We start from the raw sequence: 23799 nt of genomic DNA, 5'->3' as shown, positions 1-23799 counted from the left end.
GGCCACTCACCCCTCTCCCCAGCCCTGCTCCCCTCCTTGCCGAGCGTGCCCGGCAGTTTCCGAGGCACCAGCGAGGAAGCTGGGACTTGGGTTAGCTCTCGGCTTCCTCTTACACTGCTTGGGGTCCCTCGGCTTCCATGCCCAGCAGGTTTCCTTTAGGTCGACCTCCCCGGCAGCCCCCAGTACCTGCTCACAGATCACGGCACGGTCCTGCGCCCTGAGGCAAGCATGGCTCTGGTGGCTTCGTGACTATCCTCCTGGGTCAAGCTTCACAGGCTTTTAGACGTGACAGGCAGCCTCACTCGAACCAGGGGAATAATAAAGCCAAGGCAATGGCAATGCCGCCATTTTTCCCTGTTCCTAAGCATAGAACTGAGTTGTGTCCTGCATTTGCAACTATTTTATTTTAATTCACCATTCACTTTAGGGGTTGCAGCGCCAGCTTGAACACCTCTTCCCTTTCAGACAGTAAGGACTTGGCAAACTTAATGGGTGCTTTGATTGTTTCCCGGATTAAGCTTCGCAGTTCACCGGCTCTGCCGTGTAAGGCTAGATTGAGTTGGGTCATCTTGCATGTATCTGTGTTCATCTCATTCCCAGCAGGCAGGTTCTGGATCGGTGAGATGGATTAAATGAAGTTTCCCTGATGAGAGGTGCTTGCTTCCATGGGTTTTATTAAGTGATCAAGTATAGGTAAAGATATTGTTTCTGCTTGAGAACGTAATTAAATAGAAAAGAACTAAATTCTGTGGAGAAAGGCTGAATCTGGAGAGAAATTAATAGCACAGCAACCCCACGCTCTTTCTGTGTGTTCCAACATCTGATTATACACTTTTTTTTTTCTTTCTGGGGCCTGTCAAACTCCATTTCAGCGGCACTGGGCTCAGACAGCATCCTCCACTGAAGGCTCATAAAACAAATTACAAATGCAACATACGAGACCTCCTCAGTAAGCCTCATTCCAGAGAGGAAAAGACAGGCAGCATGTGCTCAAGGTCACAGAGGAGTTCTCTGGCAGAGCTACGAAAAAATGCCAGAGCCCTCGTGTCCTGACCTGGGTCCTCACCTGCCAGGCTCTGCCCTCCTGCCCTAAGGCGGCAGCCAGAAGGAAGCCAGCCCTGCCTTCAGGGAGGGCAGGGGAGAAGGGGAAGCATCCCTCCTTTAGTTCCCCTTGGTGAATCTGTCGCTCATTTAATAAACCATCTCTTTATTAAAGATTTTTTCACTCTACACCAGGATGCCTGGAGGATGACCCGCTGTTACTGTGCTATAAAGAAGGATGATAAGGAGAACCTGGAGACCGATTGCGATGATCTTTACAGCTCCCCCTGCAAAGTGCTGCCTGCTTTTCTGATGCATGCTAATTTATAAATAGCCCCGACTCCACTACTTGGAGGAAGCTTTCATTTCTCCTTGTACTTGATGCCTGCGATGCTCTGCAGTGGAGAGCAGATGTTTGCACCAGATTCTGCTCCCATGGAAATCGGCAGTGGAAAACTTGGAGGTGAGAGGTGAAATAGCGTGGGGGTTATCTCCCGTCCTCAGCTCAGAGCTCCCGTTACCTCCAGTCTGAAAGGCCAGGAGATGCCCTTGGACTTCACAGCGTACTCTCGAGTGCGTGTCTCTGCTGGAGATTGAGTGTCCTGTTGTTTGCAGAGTCCACTTACAGCTAAAGCTGAAAAAAAAAAAAAAAAAAAAAATCTGTCTGCATAAACAGGAATTTTCCTCAATTGCAGGAGCCAGCAGAGGACACTGCTTTGTCTCTAGCTCTGAAAAGTCTGAGTGATTTTTTTTTTGTTGTTCCATTTGCTGCCTTCTTCCTGCTCTGTGACTGGTGGCACCTTCAGCAGAAGAACAGTCGCTGTCCCTTCTTTTTTATTCACATGCATCAGAGGATTTTGTTTTCCAGATTGTGCTCTGCCGCTGAAGCTATAGCAGTAACGCTCCTGTATAGCTTTACTTACGGGAGGGAAGAAACAAAACCACATGACAAATTGGTCCAATTTATCGCAGCAACAGAAACCTGCAATTCAGCTAAATCGCCCCCGTAGGCCAGCTTAGACAGCGTCAATATTTAATGACCTGAGCACTGCTGCCTTCGCAGCTCAGGCTTCACCTCTGCCCCTCCTTACGCCACAGCGTGCCCCCCCGCTCTGCCGCTGGGGAGGGCATCCCCGCCGTCCTTGGGGGTGAGCAGGGTCTGTCTGCAGGCTGCCGGGGCAGGCCTGCCCAGTCTCCGCAGCGGCACAGCACAGACCTGCTGGGCACAACCAGATTCTGCCCCTTTTCCTACCTGGTTGGACCACCTGTGCCACACCTTTATGCCCGAGTAACAGCTCCCAGCTTTCTGGGCACGCCTGTGATCTGCAGCAAGCAGACAAGTGGGAGCAGGACTGGACCTGTCTCAGCTCATGGCCTCTCCTACAGTCCCTTTTTGGGTGATCGTATGACCCAAAGATTATAAGCCAAACAAGACTATTCACCTGGTAGCAGGCTGGAGGTGGCTTTTGTTCAGCTGTCTATGCCTGTTCCCATTATCCAGGCAGGAGTATTTTATCCCAGAAGGAGCTGCAGTGACATAAATCACCAGCAACATGTCCTGCGCATAGTGCAGGAGGATCTGAAAAGAGGATGAGCCCAGCTATACCAAATCCCTCCCACTCATGAGCAAAGGGGCGCAGTGGGGGAGCTCAGGGATCTCTTTCGCTGGGCCCAGGCTCTAAGCGATGAATGGCCACAGGGATGGGCATCTGAGAGCATCCCCCAGCTCCACCCCAGCATGCTGCAGTGCCTCCCTTCCGGCTTGATCTGCCTGGGACAGCAAGGGGAACAAGTGACAGGTTATACAGTTATATGTGGCCATAGGCACGTTCCCTCATGGCTCTCTTGCCAGTTTCCTTGGTCTGCAAAATGGAGATGACAGAGATCTCCTGGGGACAAGCACAAAGAAAGAAGAGGCATTTTTATTTACCAGAGCAGTGGTGGAGCAGGGGAATTTGCGCTGATGGGCTGGTAATAAACAACCCAGCAACTTGAATTCCTCCAGCAAGACTGCACCTTCCACCAGGCTCTCTGTTCACTTAAAAAAAACCCCATTATCCAGCAAACTGCATATTCCAAAGGGGGAGTTCATTATCCACTCCAATGGCAGTGAGTGGCAGAGGCCATTACCATTACAATAAGTGGCTTTTTGGTAAGATGGCTCTATAATTCACCTATTTAACACTGGCCAGGGGGGCTTATCTCTTTACATCAAATACATTAAGCAAAGCACCTTTATGAACTGCACTAAAGGGCTGTTATAATGAGGGTGATTAGGAATAAACATAGCAGCAGAGGCTGCTGTCTCAAAATAGTTTGGGTCAGTGGCTGCACAGCTGAGGGGACTATGATGTGCACAGAGGACTCACGTATTTGCGAGGGAACAGCCGGTTTGCTGCAGCTCATCCAGAGACGCTGGGCCTCTTCCTGCACTGGAGCTTGGCAGCTGCTGGGGGGTCGCTTCCAGCCCCTGGAGCACTCAGGGACTTCCCTCAAGCCCTTCTGCTCAGGTGCTTGTAGGGCACCTGTGTTGTTACGGGCACAGCCTAAAACTAATAGCAGGTCTGTGCAGAACAACATGTAATTCACAGACACATGCAAGTGCCCTGGCAAATACCTAAGGGATTGTTCCACCAGTTAACTCTCTAAGAAAGGAACCAAGAGCCAATTCAGTGCCTTCCAAATCACAGCTCTGTTAAAAAAAAAAAAAAAAAAAACAAAAACACAGAGCACAGCTCTTCCTCTTGGCAACTGTCCAGTTATTAATTTTAATGTATCAGCTGCATCTGAATGGGCTTGGGCTTCTGCCCGCTATTTCTATTTGTTTTCCATTAATTTCCACTAAAATTAAAACTCAAAACCTTCTAGAGAGAATGGAAAACAAACACGCTGAACCAGTACTGCTGCCCACATACAACTGGCAGAAATCACTGCAATTTTTCCTCCTCTGCAGAAGGCAAGATCTAATTCTTAAGACTCTCTGGGCCACTCACCTAAAAAATAGCGCAGACACCTACAGCACTAGCTGCAGCCTTGAGCGTCACAGTGACTGCAGAGGCCCTGTGCTGGAGACCTTTCTGGATTAAACAGCATCTGCATGGTTTAAGACAACAGAGCTGATGGTCCAGGTGGTCACACCGAGGCTATAATCCCATGTTACAATGCACTCCATTGTCTGTGGAAAGAACTGTGTGCTTTTAAAGGAGAACACATATAATCCAAGAATACTGGCATTTTTTTTTGCTCCCCTTGCTTTTTCCTTTGTTGCCATCAGGAGGCTGGCGGAGGTTCCTCAGGCCGCGCTTTGCCCATGCTGACTGAAGTTAGATGCTCCACCCTGCCCTAAGCACCCAGCCTGCCTAGTGCTTGCCTGACTTCTTATCTGTGTCTTGGTTTGTTCCGAACCGATCTTTATCTCAAAGCATATCACTTGATAAAATGCTTTGCTATATTGCTATAAAAGCCCAGGCTTTTACAATGGCATGATTCTTTATGCATCCAAATGTGAATAAGAACTGAAAAGCCAAAGGTTATGAACTTACTTTTGAAGTGATACAAATTACAAAATAATTTCATTTACAACTATGGTATTTAAATCTTATTTGCCACAGCACAATCAATAGGATCTAACTGTTGATGTACAGGAAGAGATTCTTAATAAGTAAAATGCACTAAAATAAGGCTTTGGTCTTTTTCAGTGCTTTGTCTTACAATTCAAATGTTTTCCTTCCTCAAAAACACGCAAGTGAATGCATAGCGCAAGGTATGAGTCTGGTTAAGTAAGAAATTGTTCTGCCTGTTACCTAAAAGGATTTCCTTCCACCAATAAATAGAGTTCCCAGTTCTGCATTTAGGACATCATCAGGAATTACATCATCCTCCACAAACTCATCTCCAAGCTTCTTCCACCATGGCCAGCGAGTGTATTTCAGCATAGTGTTGTGGGATTGTCTTGCCTTGGTAGCTACAGGGATTGAGCGACTCATAAAGACATCAAGATCTTTTTCTGTGGTCTCTGCTAACCCTGGAGCATCTGTAAGAACAAGGACAACAGTTTTCTGTATTTTATGTTTTTATTCTGCTGTTTTATAAGCATTTCAAACAAAAAAAGGAGCAGTGCTACCCTCCCACTTCCCACTGTCCTAGGTCACTCCTTTCCCTGGCATTACAATTTTATGGCTGCATGATAAACCTGATTGGAGAATCAATCCAAATTTAAGGCTAAATCTGAAAAACAACAAAAAAAAAACCAAACAAAAAACCAACAGCGTAATGGAGGAGGGAGAAGAAAGGGGGAAAGCAGGACTATTTCATTCAGGTGCAGTGGCGGCATCTGCCAAAATGACTTCTTGGGAAACTGTGACCTAACAGAAAGAGGATTCTCCTGATTGCTACTGCTGGATCAGCACTCCTGGTGCAGGGTGACATCAGTGTAGTGTTTCCACTGCTCTGGTGCAGCAGCACTGCGTATTCATTCCCTGCCTGGGGGACACAGCGCAGTATAGGAGTGTGTTGCTGATTTGCCTGGTCAAGGAGCGATGAGCTGCAGTCACAGAGCACGTGACAAACTAAGTAATGGAATTCAGTAACTTGCTGAATTTTGTCCTGCTTGGGTGCTCTCTGGTGGCTGCAGTTTGCTATTCTCATTCTTTCACTCCAGGCTACTTGCCTGGAATTAAGATAGCACAATAGTGAATTCTGTTTCAAACAAAGCCAGGCCAGAGAAAATGAAAACATGACTCAGAATTCATAGCTCAGATTTCCCTCTTCATCTGGAAGAGGCGAGAGTGCTTCAACCAGCATCTCACAACACAAGAAAACAGACCAAAGTAAAATAAATGTAGAGGAAGAGTTTATGTGAGATCCCCTTTTTATAGATTTTAATGCCTTTTACAGGGCCTTTGCTTTTCTTGTGAATATATCAGAGAGAGACTTCTAGCAGAATAAGCAGCTGCTCCTTGAAAAGCATGTGTATGTACTTAACCTATAGCAACACCTGGATAATCTTTAACAAAGCCTGAATCTCAAGATAAGGCATATGGCAAAGGAAGAAAGATACTTCAGTTCTGAAATGAGCCTTTACACTGTTCCCTCTAATTTTCTCTCTAAATTAGTTTAATCCAAACGGTAATCAAAACTATGACCAGAGCGGTCACATACTCATTAGCAGCTCCACATCGGTGTTGACCTGAGCCAGTAACGTCTCTCTCCGCTGCGCTGCTCTCTGATCCAGCCTGCTCCTCAACAGGAACTGTGCCAGCTTTTCCTGGGCCTGCATATGTAATTCTTTACTCATTTCTTCTGACATTTGGGAAGCCTGGAGGAAAGTAACAGTTTATTACCATTAGGAGCTGGTTATTTTAAATCTTTTGGGGGCAGAACGACATCTAAACAAGTAATACAAATGCTGTTTTTAATTTTTAACTTAATAATTTTGCTTCTTCTGCGCTCTCTTCAAAACTATCCATCATCAAGTATATAAATTTTCCAATTACAGTTTGCTTTGACCCTTTTTATTAGATTAATGGTTAAAATCCCCAATATCCTAGTACCTTGCTCTCAGATAAGCAGGGTTAATATATGCATACCTCACATAGATTATCTTGATCAGAATTTGTGAAGCCAAATATATTTCATCCCTACACTATTTTATGTTGCATCATTAATGTGAATTATGAAATGACTAAGAAACAGACCGGATGCAATTTGATGTAGTCATCCACCTTCTGCTGCAAAGCCAGTCTCTGCTCATCAGTCAGTCCCTTGGGATCTATCCAAGGAGAGAGAGGTCTCCTCCTCCTTCGTTTTTCCAAGAATTTAAGAGCCTTTGTAAAGAATATATGAGAATATGACAATCACAGACAGGAAGTTTGATTACAAACAAAGCGAGAAGACAATCAATGCAAGAAAAATGTTTCAGTACTGCATCTGTTAAAGCATAAATTTAGCTATGATGCTAAAAAGACAGCATACAACAGTCAGCATGAATACTAAATAGTAAGTAAGAACACTCATAATAAATTAGTGACTCATCTTTAGTGTGGTGCAATTCCAACCTTAGGTTTCAAAGCAGCAGCTCTTAAGATTTTAGTTACAAGACAGTATCAGGCTTTGTGACCTATGCAAGGTTTAGCCTGTCTAAGCAACTTGTGGCTCTAGACTATCATTCTCTAAATAATATTTTAACAAACTGTAGCTACATCGACAGCAAGAGAATCTGAGAACCTGATGCCTTCTGAGGCATCACAATAATCCACTGAGTCGTATCTAAAGCTAGAACGAAGTATATATACTTACTGCTCTCTGAATGATGACAGCTGCTTTATACTCCTTAAGAGATTGTCGCTGTTGATGAAAATTTCTTCTTGCTCTATACCCTCTCCAGAATCTCTGGATAGTTAATGCTGATTTCCCCTCCATTTCCTCCATGTACTTATTTACCTGACCTACAAATGTAACAAAAATCAAGTTATAAGACTGTGGGTTGGGATCTCTTAACAATTTGCATTGTTAATCCTCAAACTAGATAGTACCAAAAAAACCTTGGGTGCTATCATTTAAAAAACCCTGTTCATCCAAGGTCCACTACCTGTGGGCCATGTCTCAGAGACTTGTAGCTGCAACAGAACTTTATAACCCAAGAAAACTGTGTCTCCCTTTCTCCTGCACCATTTTGAAGGCAGCAGATCTTGCTCAGGAGTTACTGAGCCCTTGTAGAATTAGCATGTTCTCTGTCAGATAATTGGGTCAGGAGGTGAGACAGTAAGACTACAGTGCAAACAGGCATGCAAGATTAGGAAATATATTTGGGGAAACTGTTCTTAAGGAGACCCAGACAGTTTAATCTTCTGATATAGTTTAATATAAATCATACTGGCATGGATTATTTCCAGTAAGGCCAGCTGTCGTTCATGGAAGAGTCTCATGGCTCTCTGTCTCTGAAGTTGCATTTGCAGTTTTAGAGCCTCATCTTCCTTCTGTTTTTTTAAATGCTGCAGCTCCTGTTCCCGTTTAGCTCTGCAATACACAAATACATTAGCAATTAGCTTAAGTTGTAAGTTTCTTAAAAGCATCTCTCTCTCTCTTTATGTTAAAAGGTCCGGCATCAAGGGAGGAAATCCACAAAATAATCTGCGGTCCCAGCTGTTAGCTGGAAGACCACACCAAGCAACATAAAATCACCTGTAAGCTAACAAATTAACACACTATCTATAGCCACAAAACTTTGTTAAGAGAACACTAGGAATTTCCTTGCAAACTCTTCCTGATTGGTCATAGTTGTTGTAATTTGATGTTAGGATGTTGCCCCACTGTGCTCGACATTGGAAACCCCCAGCAGATGTTTCACAGATCAGACAACTGAAAAGTCTGTAACTGGCCCTGGAGTGTATAAGCTAATAATAGCCTCTATATCAATTATATATACACAAACATATTAATATAGAGACTAATATAGAATGCTAAATATACTGATGTATTGATACTAATAATTACTGAGACCACTTTGACATGGTCTAAGTGAAGCATGAGGAGCTGTGAGCTAGGACTCCCCCTTCCCTTCACTACCCCTTCTCGTCCCAATGGACCTGACCTCATTAGCAGCTTAACGGTTTACCCCACAATGAGGTAATGATGTGACTCCTTTGCTCTCTTATTGCAACAAAATCGCTTGCCCACTCAGGAACAGAGTACCCTTATTGGGCCCACAGCTGTGAACTCTGCTCTCCTCTAGCATTTTTCCAGGGACAATAAAAGAACCAGGAAAGAGAACAAATGGACAGAGCACAGGCATAAGGGGTTACAGAGAGGGGAAAAAGGCTGTAGACTGGAACTAATATCCAGCAATTTTGGTATTGCTGCTTGTCACATACCTTTAGACTCACAGTACTATTGAGTTACTTGTGATTTTTCCACTAACCATGCTTTATCCTCAGTCTGTATAACTGGGTGGAGAAAGATGGGATGGAAACTACTCTGTAAAAGAGATGCTCTGGATTTAAAGATCTGGCCCTAATGGATAAAACAGCCTCCACCATGATCTGAGAAACCATAATCCTTTTATGACAGTAATGCAGACTTGAAGCGTGCTCACGCATCTACCTACAGAGACAGGTCATGATATATGTAATTACATCAGAATGGTCTCAAGGAAACTAGAGGTTTTCAGCCCACACATTTCTACAAATTAGAACTGTAAATCTTTGCATTTTTAATCCAGGCAGGCACATATTATACTTCTAAGTGGAATGATGTCACAGGACCAAACACAACTTTTTGTGACATTTTCTTGATAAGACTATTAATAATTTTCCCTAGAAATTTTTATCAGCTCCACCAGGTGGAAAACTACAAGAATGTTTCATGAATTTCTCAGCTGTGCATCTGTGAAGCTACCAATAGTGCCTGTCAGGTATTTTAAATGTTTCTTTGATACTGATTCTTTCCCATGCAGTCTGCAAAACACATGTTGTTCTTCATTCTCTGTTCCTCCTAATGCTAAGACATATTTGTTTGCACAAGACCGCTCTGTGACAGGGAAACACCTCTGAACAGAAACAAAATACACACAGAGTAAGATTCAAGCTTCCTTCAGCAGTTCATGGCACAGATCAGACTCCCTCTGAACATCTCTTTATGTATATATAAAATGGCTTGATTTTTGACACATGATTAATACAAATTACTGCTATCTTAACAGTTCTACAATTAGCTATATAACAGTGAACTAACTTCAAGGAGAGATTACAGGCTTTAATATTCACTGAGGAGACATTTCTGAAGCCACAGAGTTTCAGAAGTTTGTAACTTGCAGAGTTTAAGATCTTCCACTGCAGCTGCAGGTGAGCCAAGTTTGGAGTTTCAATCTCAGCAGTGTTTAGCCACACTTGTTCTAAAATAAATCCGTGAATATAACCAAACCCTGACTGTTAAAAATTCAATAGTCCTCTTGAAAGTTTTTCTAAAGTCATGCTTATAGTATTTCAAACACTATTTTTCAGCATAAGACTAACTGCGGCATTGACCTACACAGAAAAAAACCCGACCAAAGCTGTACAGTTACTATATTGTACTCAGTACACTAGGACTGACTGAGTCATGAACACACAACTGTAAGAATATGAATACATTTTCATTCTTCTATATTAAACACATTCAAAGTCCATCTAAATGACTCAAAAACTACTTAAGAGGTACACACTAATGCTTACAATTCTGAAAATACGACACAAGAAAGTCAAGTAGCTTGTTGATTGCTGATAGCCTTGCCACCCTTTCCCTTCTGCTTTACCATGTTATGTCTTGCCCATCATCCAAGTTTTCTAGGCTAAGATTTTGGCTTGCAAGGCACCTGACCAGGGCAGAAATAGTGGCTCAAAGGTGGAGTAGAAAGAAGCAACAAGGATGTAATTCTTTTGTGTTCCAGCCAAATTGGCTCTCAATTGACACACTGCTTCCCCTGCCAATCTTCCAGAATTTAAAGATTACACCCTAGATAGTCCAGTATCTTCTCAATGCCAGTCTAGAAGACAAGTCGTAACTGTCTGCTTTCTGACACCTTGATCATGATGCAATGTGATTTGATTAATTGATTTCTAAGATCTAGTTTTGACATGGTAGTGTTCAACATATGCAAAAAAAATGTCGAAAAAAACCTGCTGTGGAGTCTGAACTTGATTTAGATCCCATAACCTATGTAAAATTCACACTAAATTTCTCAGAAGAGTTAGCCTAACATGTGCTAACATCGCTGCCGAAATCCTCCTTCAAGTAAGACAAGCATTATTTACATAGCTTCATTCATTCTTCCGTGGTGCTCCAAATCAGAGGATTCAATTTCTAGGTCACTGAAGCGACTCCACTTCTGAGAGTCAAAGATTTAAAATATTAATGAAGAACAAGGTCTTGCAAGCACTACACTGAGCAAGCTCTACGGTCCCTAGTCTCTGTAGCACTCTGGCATGGCAGATCGGAGACTCCGCGACTGCTCCACGTTCAAATTACCATGGAATTTTGTGTCAAGTTAACTGTGAACCAGTTAACTGTTCTACCACCAGTACATCATCTCCTAGTGCTATTTAGTGCAATCCCATGCTACAGTGCAATCCCATGCTACAGTGTGCCACACTTTTAGCTTTTCATACACCATAAATTTCTACACTGAAAACACATAAAAGCACCATAGAAGGAAGTTTTTTCATGGAGAAGTTTGGCAGCTGGGAAAGGGACAGTTGGAGCTTTTGGCACTAGAAGTGGCAGTTTGGTACTGCTGGAAAAGCACACTGTTTGGATGTTTCTGCTAAAAGAATCTGTAGTGAAACAGATCATATTGGCATTATATTACCTTTATGTTTCAGAAACAACAGCTGACTGGAAAAGGGGACCTTCAAGATGAAAAAACTCTTAGTCAGCCCAAACCTATGTCCTGGGATATGGGATCAAATCCTGAAGGAAACTATTTCCAGGAAGGACAGGAAGTGAATGGGAATAGCCAGCATAGATTTATCACAGGCAAATCACGTTTGACCAGCCTGATTTCCTTCTGAGGTGAGATGACTGGCTCTGTGAATGAGGGCAGAGCAGTGGATGTCATTTTCCTTGACTTTATCAAGGCTGTTATCACAGTCTCCCATGCAGGGCAGGGCTGACACTCAGAGGAACCTCCACAAACACAGCAAATGGGCCAACAGAAACCACATGAAGTTCAAATGGGAAGTTCTACACCTGGTACAAAATAACCTCATGAACTAGGGCAGGTTGGGCACTGACTACCTGTACTGACTACCTGCAATGAAAAGGACCCAGGGTTCCTGGTGGGTGACAAGTTGAACACGAGCCAGTAGCATGCCCTTGCAGTAACAAAGGCTAGTTGCATTGTGGGCTGTGCTAGCAAAAGCAGAGGCAGCAGGTCAAGGAAGATTATTATTTTGCTTTATTCATCACTCTTGAGGACACACCTGGAATATTGTCCACACTCCGCTGGGTGCCCCCGTAGAAGACAGATATTGACAAACTGAAGGGATAGAGACTGTTCAGATGGGGACGATTAGGGCTATGGAATGTACGATATACAAAGACCGGCGAAGAGATGGGGCTGTTTAGGCTAAAGGAAGGGAAGACAAAGCCTGACTCTTAGACATGCACAGAAAAAGGACAAGAGGTGGTGGTAAAGAGCTGCAACAAGGGAATTCCCACTGGCTGTAATAGAAGAATTCTTCACAAGGCAAGTCATGCAGCACCAGGACAGGGAGCAAGTGAGATGGTGGGATCTCCATCCTTGGAGACCTCCAGAACTGGATACATTTTAGGTGTGATTATACAACTATTTCAGGCAAGAAAAGCCTTGCCTAAGGGCTGCAGAAATGGGCTTTTATGGTCAGCGGTGGCTGGTGATCCCATTTTGAGGCTGGCCCTACTTCAATCAGGAGATTGGATTAGATGACCTAAATTTTTCCTGCAACTCTGATCAGAGAAAAACCAAACCAAACCTTCTTACTAGAGCCTTCTCTTTAGCACTTTTTACAAAGCCACACTATTTACCTGAAGCTTCTCTGTAAGGTGGTCACTGCTTGGGGTAGTTTTTTCAGCCTTTTCCTTGTCTGAAATCCCCTCCACATAGCCTGGATTATACAAGCTGCTTGATGCTGCCTCTGAAATGAATAAAAGAGTTGGTAGAATATTTTCCCTGCATATAAAACCACTTTATTACTGCTTGCATATTTGGAACAATCTCAACATTTGGCTAAAAAATGTCAGTTTTCAGATGCATGAAAATTCAGTCTTTGTTAACAGCTCGGGGAATTTAAGGTCCTATAAAACAGTTATTCTCATGACACCCCACCCGTACTTGCTCCAAAGGCAGCTAATCTGATCATCTGGATCCATGCTCTCTGTGGCACACAAATGAATCTACAGCACAAATATAAAATATACATTAGCTGCATCAACATTAGAAATTTGTACTTAAAACACCTAAAGCACTTGATATTTCAAATGGCAATTCAATCAAATTACCTACACTAGAGAAGTCAGAAAGGTAAGTTTGGAGAATTAGCAGCAGAAAAGCATTACATTTGCTGTATGATCAGAAGTCACTGAAATGCAACAAATGTGAAAAAAAAATTCTATGCTTAAATAGAATTTAAAAAACAAACAAGCAAGCCACAGAACACCCTGCTCTGTTGAGGATGAAAGCAGATCTCTACAAACATCACTCTGATTTCCTTTAAAGTATTGTCTGTGAGAAACCTGCATGTAAAATTTTGGTAAGAAGTTCACAAAAAACACCTGTCTTTCATTGGGAACACGGCCCAGAAGGTTTCTCCATATGACTTAATTCGATGTGAATACTGCCTAGAATTCAGAGATCTAAATTTGTAACGCTGATGTGAGAAAAGCAGTTACAGCTATTTTTGGTTTGTAGTTAGAAAACTATTCCCCCCCCCCCATTGTTGTATAGAAATCTATAACAAACATGCAACAGACAGTCAATCTCTTGAGTCACAGTCCCATACCTTAATCACTGGACAATTCCTTGATGTCTTTAAAAGTGATGGAGGGAAAAAAATTAATCAACAGGAAACTTAAAAATCCATTGATATAGTGAAAAAAAAAACCCACAGGCTTTAAAAAGTGTCAAAGTGATACAGTAAATCCGTTCTAAACATATAAAAATCGCATGTAGCTGGGATTTCACACACAAGAGTCTCATTAAACATCAGCACCTGCATTTCTCCTTTTCCATTGGATTGTTCCAAGTCCAGCAGGTCCAAAAGTTGAAAGAGATCCCTGTCAAAGCCTTTGCCAGTCCACTGTTTACTTAAAAGCCCTTTTAATCCTAAGAGAGAGAGAAGCAGCATGTGATACCGCTAAGGTGAATTTTTCTTTTCAGGATTTCAAACTAACAATTTTCAAGTCAAAAAATCGAATCTGATTCTATGTACAAAGGAACACTAGAGCTGAACACCATCATCTTTGAGTTCCAATGCAGAACATTATCAATGAATATCTGGTGCTCCAACCATCACAGAGAAGTATTATACATTGACTGTAATTTTGTATGTCCAAGTCACTATCTGTTGTGTCTATATAATTGGCAGTTAAATTATCAATGTACTTCCACTGTCTTATCAGTAAGTCATTGTAAGGCACTAAAAGGATGCAAAGCACCATGCAAGTGCTAGGTTTTATTAGCACTGCTTTCATATTTTTCATAATAAAAATGCATTTATTTATAACTGGAATTCTTTGATGTCTTATCTGTATAGCATAGTCTAACTGTGAGCACATGGCATCCAATCCCAGAGACAAAATAGCTTTTTAGGTTTGCAGTAGCTAAAAAGCACACTTGTGCTCCCCCCACACCACACACACACCCCCTTGTGCTGCGCACAGGACACAAGTAGACAGTAACACATGCTTTTTTAGGTTTGTATCAGACAAATTCCAGAGCTTGAGAGGTCTGCAGGGAGTTGGAGAAAAAAGGAAGGAGGGCAGGAAGTAGACACGTGTTTGGATAGCCTCCTGAAGAACTGCAGAGTCAAGTAACATTTCCATCTTCAAACCATTGTTCATAGTCATATTCATACACTGGGCAGGTCCAACGCTCATATGTACTTATAAGATCTGGATATGGAACACAAAGTCCTCCATGCAAACAGAAATGGCCCCTCTGTCCTATCACACACGCAGCATTTTGGAAAGATGATGACTGTTAAAACACTTGAGGAGAGAGACAGGTGAGACTCCAAACAGAGTCAGTGGGTGTCCTAAGGCTGCCTGAGCTCTGCAAAACCATGCAGCCTGGCTACACAAGGCAGCTCCCACTCCAAAGTCTTATGGGTCTGACAACCATTTGCCAGTTTCTGTACAGGCTCCACAGCCATATGCACCTTTTTCAGCTACTGACAGGGAGTACCCCCAGTGTGCCTCTTGGATATGTCAGCCCACGCAGACAAGATCAGGCCCTCCTGGAAACCTGATGTAAAACTGTGCTAGTCTTGGAGATGTGAGCTTCAGGTGACATTCTCGCCTCCGGCAGGCTGCCTTTACTGACAGAAAGCTGAAGTACCTCATACTGGCAATAGCTCTGAACCACTGAGAAGCCAAGTTACTTGAACGAGATGGCCAGATGGCAGAAATGCTGTAATACTTGCTTTGTTGCTGCTGCTCTTCCAACTCTCTAAAGGATTCCAAAGCCCGAGTAAAAACTAACATAAGGACTCAAACTTAAAAAAAAAAAAAAAAAACCTGTACAGAAGAGAGATTAAGTGTCTCTAAATTATTGTAGCATATTGTGATTCTAGAGCCAAATAAAGCTAATCTTTTGATGGAGACTTGCTCCTCTTCAGACTAGCCAGCATTCTACAGCTGTGATGATCAGATCATCACAGCAGCTTCACAAGATTCTGCAATGTGATACCAACCTTAGGCATGTTATACTTAATTTCTACCAAAAGGAAGCCTTCTTCTCTCAGTCCTTTAGGCAAAAGGGTAGCAAAGCTGCCCATCTGGTCCAGAAATTTATCTGGCTGGTACTGCCTAATAAGTAGTCAGCACAAGCCTAAAAAAAGGGAAGTGGACCATTTTGTCTAGCATACCCATTTCTTACTGTCCTTGTCCCCAAAGGACTGAGGCTGCTCACAAGTAGTTTTGACCATCAGTAACATCCAGAATATAAAAGACCTGGGAAGCATCAAAGCTTCTTTCTTAGTCTCCATGGGCATGACAGAGGACAAAGGTGTTTACTCGAGCTCCCTGCTAGGCTAGAGACAGAAATATTAAATGGGACACCTCATTAAATAATGAAAAACATAGAGCAAATTATGTGCATACTCAGCGTCCCCATCTAAAGGCATCAAGACAAAATGATAAACTCATTTAATGAATTCTTGGAAAGAATTCATTCCAATCGCTTGGATATCAAAAGACAGTCCTCAGTAACAGAACAGCACCTATCAGATAAGCAGGCCCGTAATAGCCAGGGTCAGAAGCTGGCTTTAGGCAAAACTTTCATGCTTCTGGATTAGTGAGCCTTAGCACACCGGCAGATGTCTGACACCTGTCTCTTACTGTGGCAGTGCAGGCACCCTGCTACCAGGATCTCTCAATATCCAACCTGCACAGGAAAAGAGACACAGAACACCACATGGAAAAAAAGCCTATCAGGTTGGAAGTGACAAGCTTTAGGAGACAAGTTGCCACATGCAGAGTCCTCAATATACAGAAGAAAATAAATCTAGGGAACAGAAAGGGGCATGGCACCTTAAAGTACAATGAATATTAACAGAAGAGAAGGAAAAAAAACAAACCCACCAACACAGCACTGCAGTTTCCATCTGTATTGGACAGTTATTGAACAAGGACAGGAAACCTCTGTCTTTGTATTTTTGCAGTGAATGTAAGAGGAGGCTGGGTGATTGGTCCCATGCATGCTTACAAACCTTTGTAGCGAGCTGTGAGTAACTTCACAAGCTGCTTGCAAAATTTTGCCACCAACAACAGCAGTTTTGTAGCAGCATTTCCTATGACAGGATTGGTGGTAGATGAAAGCTTATAAACAAGTTCATCCAAAACAGAGTGAAGGGTCTCTTCGTCAACCTGAAGCAAAACAGAACTATAAAAAGAACAAAAAAAAAAAAAAAAAAAAAAAAAAAGCAGGGGGGAACAAAATTGAAGTGTTAATTACAAACTATGATCTTTTAAACAGTGACTTATTTTTAGGTATGTCAGGCATTCAGCAAGCGAACATACCCAGCTAGCTGGACCAGCAATCTGATCCAGGCAGTACTACTGTTTCAGTCAACTGATTCCCATTCCCTCAATTTAACAACAAGATAAAGAAAATAGCTATTTTTTTTCTATTCCTACAACAAAGACTAGGGAAAAGAACCCAACAGAACAATTCTTGTATATGAAAAAGTTCTATTTTACCAAGCAGTAAAGAACCAAAATTTAAAATTCAGAAAAAACAACAATATAAAACCAACTAACCTATTGACCTTCAAAATACTGTGTAAAACAGACATCATTATAATTGCTGTTTCAACATCATCTGTTATTAACAACTGCAGGAAGTGATCATTTTGCAGTACTGCAAAAAAACAAAAACAAGCAAACAAGAAATCACACAATCAGAAACAGACTTGAAAATACTATAAAACAAATAAACTTCATCACGGAACAAACCCCATGGCAAGTAAAACCAGATAATGTTTCTGGAACAAACTCCCTCTTTTATAATTTTTACACTGAAACTTACTGGAATAAGTAAACTACTTCAACATCCAAAAAACATGTTGAGCCCTGTTTTTCTGCCTCTGGATATCCCTCAGGCACTGGTGTTGCAATGGAATAAAAGCTTTAAAATCTTTTGTGTTACACTAGTATCAGTTTCTTATTACAATAGTGGAATTATCACTAGGGCAACAATATCTAGAAAAGGATTTCAATCCTGACAGTTTATTACATCAGGTTTATTTAATGCCAGTCCACTGATGTCATTAAAACATCTTTTTTATTCCAGTGTATCACTAACTATGTATTTAGTAATTTTTCTGGCCATTTGTTGTTAGTTACACATCTTATGGTCCTTAGGTTTTTGTTCTATATTAGACACAAAACCAAATTCTGCTTTTTAAAAATCAGTGTGATTAGCATTGGTTTAATTAAAAGCTTGCTTTGGTCAGAAGCATATAGTGAAATTTGTTAGACATTTGAAGTTGTTGCCACACCAGGAAACTTTCCAGAAATCTGTTTTCAAGTCTATCCACTTCTCAGTGCCAGCAACGTACTCTGGTCAAACTTCTGCGTATATTAATCACACAAAGGTAAAAAGATCAATTGTATCATCTCAGAAAAAAAAAACCAAACTGATTTTTTTAAGGTATAGATTTACAATGGGAAATTACAGGAAAACACTTACAATGTTTGTCTCTGCAAGACTAGAAGGGGAACTCTTTAGTATTTCCCTTTAGGGGATCTTTTCCATGTTATTATTGCTGCTGTTATTGCTGTTTCTGTTGAGTGGACTACTTTAAGAGATTGATTTAACATCTACTCCAATTTAGAAAACTAGGTGGAGATTAGCTTAGGAGTGATTCTTGATACCTGTAGTTGCCATAAGTAATTTTTCAGGTGTTTTATGGGTTTACTGTTCCCTTACCACATGCTGCTAGTTGAATATGCCCACCGAACAGCCAGCAGATGGCATCAGTTACTGTTTGGAACCAGTGTAAAAAATCTTGTTTTTCTTCATCCTAAACAAAAGAGAAGTAGGTAAAAGCACGTGTACGTATTTTCACTGAGGACTTCAGCTTGATGTAGCAGAAAAGTTTGTATGCTTCAGGGATTTGGAGAACAAAACTCCATCAAATTCCCAAATGAGGCTGGTGAAACTGTAGGAACCAGAAACAAAAAAAATAACCTGTGTGTCCTTCAAGGCCAGAGATCAATCAAGAAAATCTGAGCATACTAAAAAAAGCATCCATTCCTGAAAACATCATAATAGGGTGAGAGAAGTCTTGTTTACCCCTTAAAAATATTGGATAGCATAGGAGGGCTAAGACAACAAATAAAGGCTCACTACAAATGCATCATCGATTTAATCCACAAAGCGGGAAATATGTTATTTAAGATTAAAGCATAGGAAAGGGGTACAAACTGGCCAAGAACACAGTTAAAATGGAAAAAGTTCCTAAAAACTGGCATGGTGAGGCGTCAGAAGCGCCTCCTAGTTGGAGGTCTGGGAACAAACACCAAACCACTGTTAAACTGAAGTTTGACCAGTTTGCCAAACGGACTATGTTATGTGCTAACACTGTGATAACACTGGACTGGAAAAAATGACCAGGAAGAATCCAGGTTTTAATATGTGAATGCACGTACACAGGCAGTCTAGAGCCTGTAATTCCAGGTGTGAACTACAGGCCACTGGAAAAGTCTTGGTGTGTGAACAGCACATGGGCTTTTGATAATACTACATTGCTGACAAATGTTCTTGTAAAGCACTTGGCCCAACATCTCCACCTTAACTGAGCCTCCACAAATGAAAGTCTGGAAAGTCTTATTCCTAGATCTGCACTGTAAATCCCAGCCATCAGTCATGGTTTAACTTTGTGTTTGGTTCTTACTGACAATGAGAGATACAAAATCACAGCAGTAAATTAAGTTGTAATATTATCTATTCTGTGTTTTGGCAATACGTCAGTTTCTGAAAGCTATTTCAGTACTCCTCCTGACCTCAAAGACTTGTGTAAAAAGCAAATGAGGGCAGAATAAACTACTAATCTCCACTGGTAGAGTGGGATTTCCGAAGTTCCACTGAGCAAGCACCAAGTCTGGGTGCCGAGTCACCTCTGAGACCACAAGGCTTAAAAGCCAAAGTACTAATTATAATGTAGACTGAATTTGCATTCAAAAGAAATCTTTGCCCACAAGCATGACTCAAGTAGCATGTAGGCTGAGACATAATAAGAAAGTGTGGGGGAAATTACATATTGCGGATGAGACTCGAGTCTCCTGGGATGTCATTCAGGAAGCTTCCTTCTTAAGCACTAAATGCACTTCTAAAGTCATGAACTAACAGTAAATACGTTACTCTACTGATACTTTCTGAGAATTGATTGTTTATGGTGTCCAGCACAATACTCCATAGGAAAACTTTGTCTAAGTGCAAGAAGCCAGTGAATCAAGAAATGAGATACTAAGGGGAAATGGTGATATTAAAAGAAACTATCAGAGTCCTTGAGGTTGGTTATTTAAATTATTCATGGGTTTTGTTTGTCGGGGTTTTTTTCCTCCTGATTCTGGAACTCAGAATATTGCAAAGGCATGAGGGAACCTAGCTGGGCAAAACCCTTCTTCTCTGCAAAGAGGGAGAGAAATGTGAGGAAGCGTTCAAATCTACAAATTCTACAAATTCTGCCTTTGGATTCCCAACGTACAGGTTCAGAAGCAGTGAGCATTTTTAGAATATTTTGCCTATTTTGCAGCAGAAACTGTATGGCAAAACAAACTTCAACAAATCTGAGTTAAAGTCTCAAAAGTTCCTAAACCTTTTTTGTAAAGCTGAATAAAGCAGTGGGAACAGAGCCATTACAAAGACTGAACTAATTATATGCAAAGTTAAAAAGACACCACCGTGACTGGGATGCTGCCTTTTGTAAGGCATTTTTTTCTATCATGCTGCTCTAATTCTTCTATCCTACCTATAATTGCATTCCTTTCCCCTGCCTTTAAAACTTGCAAAAAGTAGTAGCCAAACTACTTTACATATGTAATGGACTGAATGCTCCACAATGACAGATTTCAGTTTCAAAGCTCCAAGGCATAAGAAAAATTACTGTAATTTCTGGAAAAATAAATTTTCATAATACAGTGTCCCTAGAATAATATTCTACTTATACAATACGTAACCTTGGAAAGTTTACAGAGGTTCTCTGCTCTTTTAACTATGAAATTTAAATACCTTGATTGCTCGGATAAATCGTGCTTGCAAGCGCCTTCCCAAAAACAGCAGGTTGTCTATAGCTGAAGGAAGAAATTTCTTGTAGAATTCCTCAGGATCTTCTTTCACCTCTAGTCCTACACAACAATGACTGAAATGGGGGAAGAAAAAAAAAAAAATCAACCTGAATAGTTGAGGGCCTGTTTGAACAGCTTTGAATGAATGTCACGTCATGAGAGGAGAAATGCTTGACTGGCACGGGACAATTCAACACTGAACAACAGTTAACTGCTGTGACTGGCCCCAAGGTTTCCTCAAAAAGAAGAGGAATCACTAGCAAGCTGGAAACAGCAAGTATATTACTGCTTATTATACTATGTCTCAGTTTAAAACATATCCAGGGTGCTTTCTCCTTTAGCTTCATGGGATCTGATGGTCATAAAGGGGGGAAAAAAAAAAAAAAAAAAAAAAAAAAAAAAGGTAGACAAAAAAGTGATAAAGGAAACCTGATAAAGGGTGTGCAGATCAGGCAACAAACATATGTATAAAAAAAAAGTATAACTTACCACAAAATCTTCAGCGGGTCTGTCTACAACTTTCCTCTAACTGAGGAATACATGTGGACTAGAAATCAGTCCTTCAGATCTCAGTTTTCTTATTTTACTTACCGCAAGCATGTCAGTCATTTCTGAAAGATTTTTTACAAGAAACTGCACATTTTACAACCGGGAAGTTTTTCAATTCTGTATTCCACACCGATACTAGTGCAACAAAAGAGTCTTTCTAACTTTTTATGAATTTTGCTTTCCGACATCTTATCTAGGCTTTGTTAGCTTTTTATGAATGCACACACATAAAGCTTTGCTTACCAAAGGCCTTGGAAAGTAAATTCTAGGCATGAAGCTGAGATTCATCTAGTTACAAAAGGACATTTTTATAGGTAAAATAAATTTCACTTTTCTCTGCAAACTGAAATAGCTTATAGGGGATAATTTAAGTGTCACACAACTCTGGTGATAAATCTTGCATCTCTAAGTGAAATTCCTGGCATTAAAAATTCATACTGCAGATATGGCATAAATAAGAGATGGTTGCCTAATTGCTTCATGCCTTAGAATTTTGCTGCCTAGTTAAGCCAAAATCAAGTACAACTTGGGGAAGAATTAAAACTTATTATTTTTCTTGACATTGAAGATTGAGATTGGCTCACCGGGGATTTTAGTTTAAAGTTTTATTTACTAGCTATGATCTAAGTTTAATTATGCCATTCTCACAGTATCACTACATCAAGCTATTTAGTCTGTATGAACTGTCCTCTATTAAGTTCAAAATGTAAATAGATATTTAAAATAGATGTATTAAATAGATATTTAAATAGAGTCAAGCCAAGCTGTGAGTCAATCAGGCTGAAGATTTTTGCAAGATGAAATCTAAGTAAACAAACTTTTTTTTAAATAGCCGCAATTCAAAATTAGCAATTACTGGGTAAGAACCGTGACACTGATGAGTACTGTTCACAAAAAAAGGTAAAGCCAACACAAAAACTGTTCCCACCAAACAGTTTACCCAGCTCAATGAAACACAATGAGAATGAATTAAACAGGACCAATTAGGCTATGCCTGACCCCTCTGCTCTTGACTGCTCCCTGCACTTTAACCCTGGCCTTTTCCGAACAACAAGCCTTGTTCTGTATGGAAGCCAACGTATTACAGCTTGAAAAGAAAAAGAGCAAGATGAAAGGCCAGAAAGAAAACAAGAAGAAAACTCCTTAGTACTTTTTTTTTTTTTTACCTTAGTATCTCTGCTAGCTGGGCAGCAGTATCCCAGCCTCCAAGCAGTCGAGAATGGTCTTGTCTAAGGACCAACATGCAGTACTGAGTAAGATCATAATCGTATATATCTTGCTTAATTTTTTTTGCTTCTTCACATCCCAACGAAGCACTGTTTAAAATTCCTGTGGGAAGAAAGCAGGAAAAAGACAAAGAGGACCATAAGATGCTGACGTGCAAGGGTTTTGGTTTGTTTGGTTTTTTTGGTTTTTTTTTTTTCCTTTTTCCCCAAGCATAAGAGGAAAATGTGTACACAGAGCCAGGAATAAGGTAATTCTAAGAGCGCTAACAACAGCATAAAATATTTTGTCAGCGCTTTTCACTCCTACAGCTACAATCCATTTGTTAGGTTATATGACAGTTGGGACAGATAGCTAAACTTAGGTTTCCATTTTCTCATTACACATGTAGTAGTAAAACATACCTTACCTGGCATATAGCCCATTTGTATGAATTTCCTAGGCAAGATAAAACCACAACCACTGTGCAACATATAGCTTCCTTATAATTACATCCCAATTTAGAACAGGACCTAACTTGTTTCTACCGTTTCTACGAGCAGTGGCTATGTGGCAAAAGGAAAGACAGGGGGAGTCACCCAGGCGCCTGCGATTGCATTTTTATGTTAAGACTTAAAAACTGAATACTGATGACCACTCCAGCTCTCTGCCAAAAGCAGTGGGAGAAATTATTTGACCAAGTGGAAGATCCTTGCCCACATCAGGTCTTACAGAGACAGCTGAGAGGGAGAAAAGACTTCCTCTCATTTTGCTCCCCAGCTCCTCCTCCTTGTTGTTGCCAAGCCAAATGCCACTCAACACCACTCTCAGGGAAAGCCGTATTATTAATCCTACAGAGTTTCCAGCCCTGCCAGAAATACTCAGAAAAACCTTCTGTATTTAAGGAGACAGAAGGAAGAAGGACTGTCCATACTTCACTACCTCATCCTTTTTATTTTAGAAATGGCATTAATTACCCTTTAACTTCAGAAGTAGCAGAGGGATGTCCTGTTCTCTGCTCTCAGTGACCTGAGCAGCCAAGGCCAATACCCGAGGGTCCGCAGCTGCCAGCCCAGCGCTGGGCGCGTTGGCCATAGGAAACAGAGAGAGGCCCGCAATACCATCGGTTCGAGCCTCTTTCCCCTTTTAATGGTTTCGGTGCGAGCGTGGGGTCCTTAAGCAAATACTTCCATCAAGCCTCCAGCTCCTGCACCATCAGCTGGAAACTGACGCTCCGCGCCTCGGGCTGCGGGTCTCCCCCTGAGGAAGGAAACAAACATGGAGGAAGCCCCACCCACGCTCCCTCACGTCGCCTCTCGAGGCCGTGGGCAGCGGGACTGGCTCTGCCGGCACCGCAGGGCTCCAGCAGGGCAGCCCGAGAGAGGCCCCACGGGGCGGGCAGCCTGGGAGGCCTCCCTGAGGGCCGACAGCATCACCTCAGCCGCGGGCGGCGGCGGGGAGGGGGAGAGGGGCCGCGGAAGGGCG

The 23799-nt window shown here is 41.6% G+C and overlaps 1 protein-coding gene across 2 annotated transcripts; it reads right to left on the bottom strand.

The window, feature by feature from the left end:
• Positions 1 to 428: 428 nt before the first annotated feature.
• On the bottom strand, positions 429 to 23793 carry IQCB1 (IQ motif containing B1). Of its 2 annotated transcripts, none has more exons than XM_009640869.2 (14): positions 23292 to 23793; positions 22278 to 22440; positions 20507 to 20636; positions 18203 to 18296; positions 17032 to 17131; positions 16482 to 16654; positions 13764 to 13876; positions 12580 to 12689; positions 7916 to 8058; positions 7339 to 7487; positions 6738 to 6866; positions 6202 to 6358; positions 4845 to 5074; positions 429 to 1675 (listed from the first exon to the last, which is right to left on the bottom strand). In XM_009640869.2, exons 1-13 carry the CDS (start codon positions 23407 to 23409, stop codon positions 4845 to 4847), a joined length of 1809 nt encoding a protein of 602 aa, XP_009639164.1. In that variant the 5' UTR covers positions 23410 to 23793; the 3' UTR covers positions 429 to 1675. The 2 variants fall into 2 exon arrangements, with proteins under 2 accessions (XP_009639164.1, XP_035752202.1); XM_035896309.1 differs by lacking the exon at positions 429 to 1675 and adding an exon at positions 1686 to 1959.
• Positions 23794 to 23799: the final 6 nt, after the last annotated feature.

This window comes from Egretta garzetta, unplaced genomic scaffold (assembly GCF_000687185.1).
Source record: "Egretta garzetta isolate BGI_Z169 unplaced genomic scaffold, ASM68718v1 scaffold326, whole genome shotgun sequence".
In the NCBI taxonomy this organism is placed as follows: Eukaryota; Metazoa; Chordata; class Aves; order Pelecaniformes; family Ardeidae; genus Egretta; species Egretta garzetta.
Note: the sequence above shows the minus strand (reverse complement) of the source record. Positions and strands in the feature narration are given on the sequence as shown.

What these genes read in the sequence shown, in the direction of transcription:
- IQCB1 (XM_009640869.2), bottom strand. Translation starts at nt 23,409, where the DNA reads ATGGCCAACGCGCCCAGCGCTGGGCTGGCAGCTGCGGACCCTCGGGTA. An exon ending in ACTCACAGCTCGCTACAAAG is followed by an intron (nt 13,877 to 16,481) that starts GTTTGTAAGCAT and finishes TCTCTCTCTTAG; the next exon opens with GATTAAAAGGGCTTTTAAGT. An exon ending in ACTACATCAAATTGCATCCG is followed by an intron (nt 6,359 to 6,737) that starts GTCTGTTTCTTA and finishes ACTTTCCTCCAG; the next exon opens with GCTTCCCAAATGTCAGAAGA.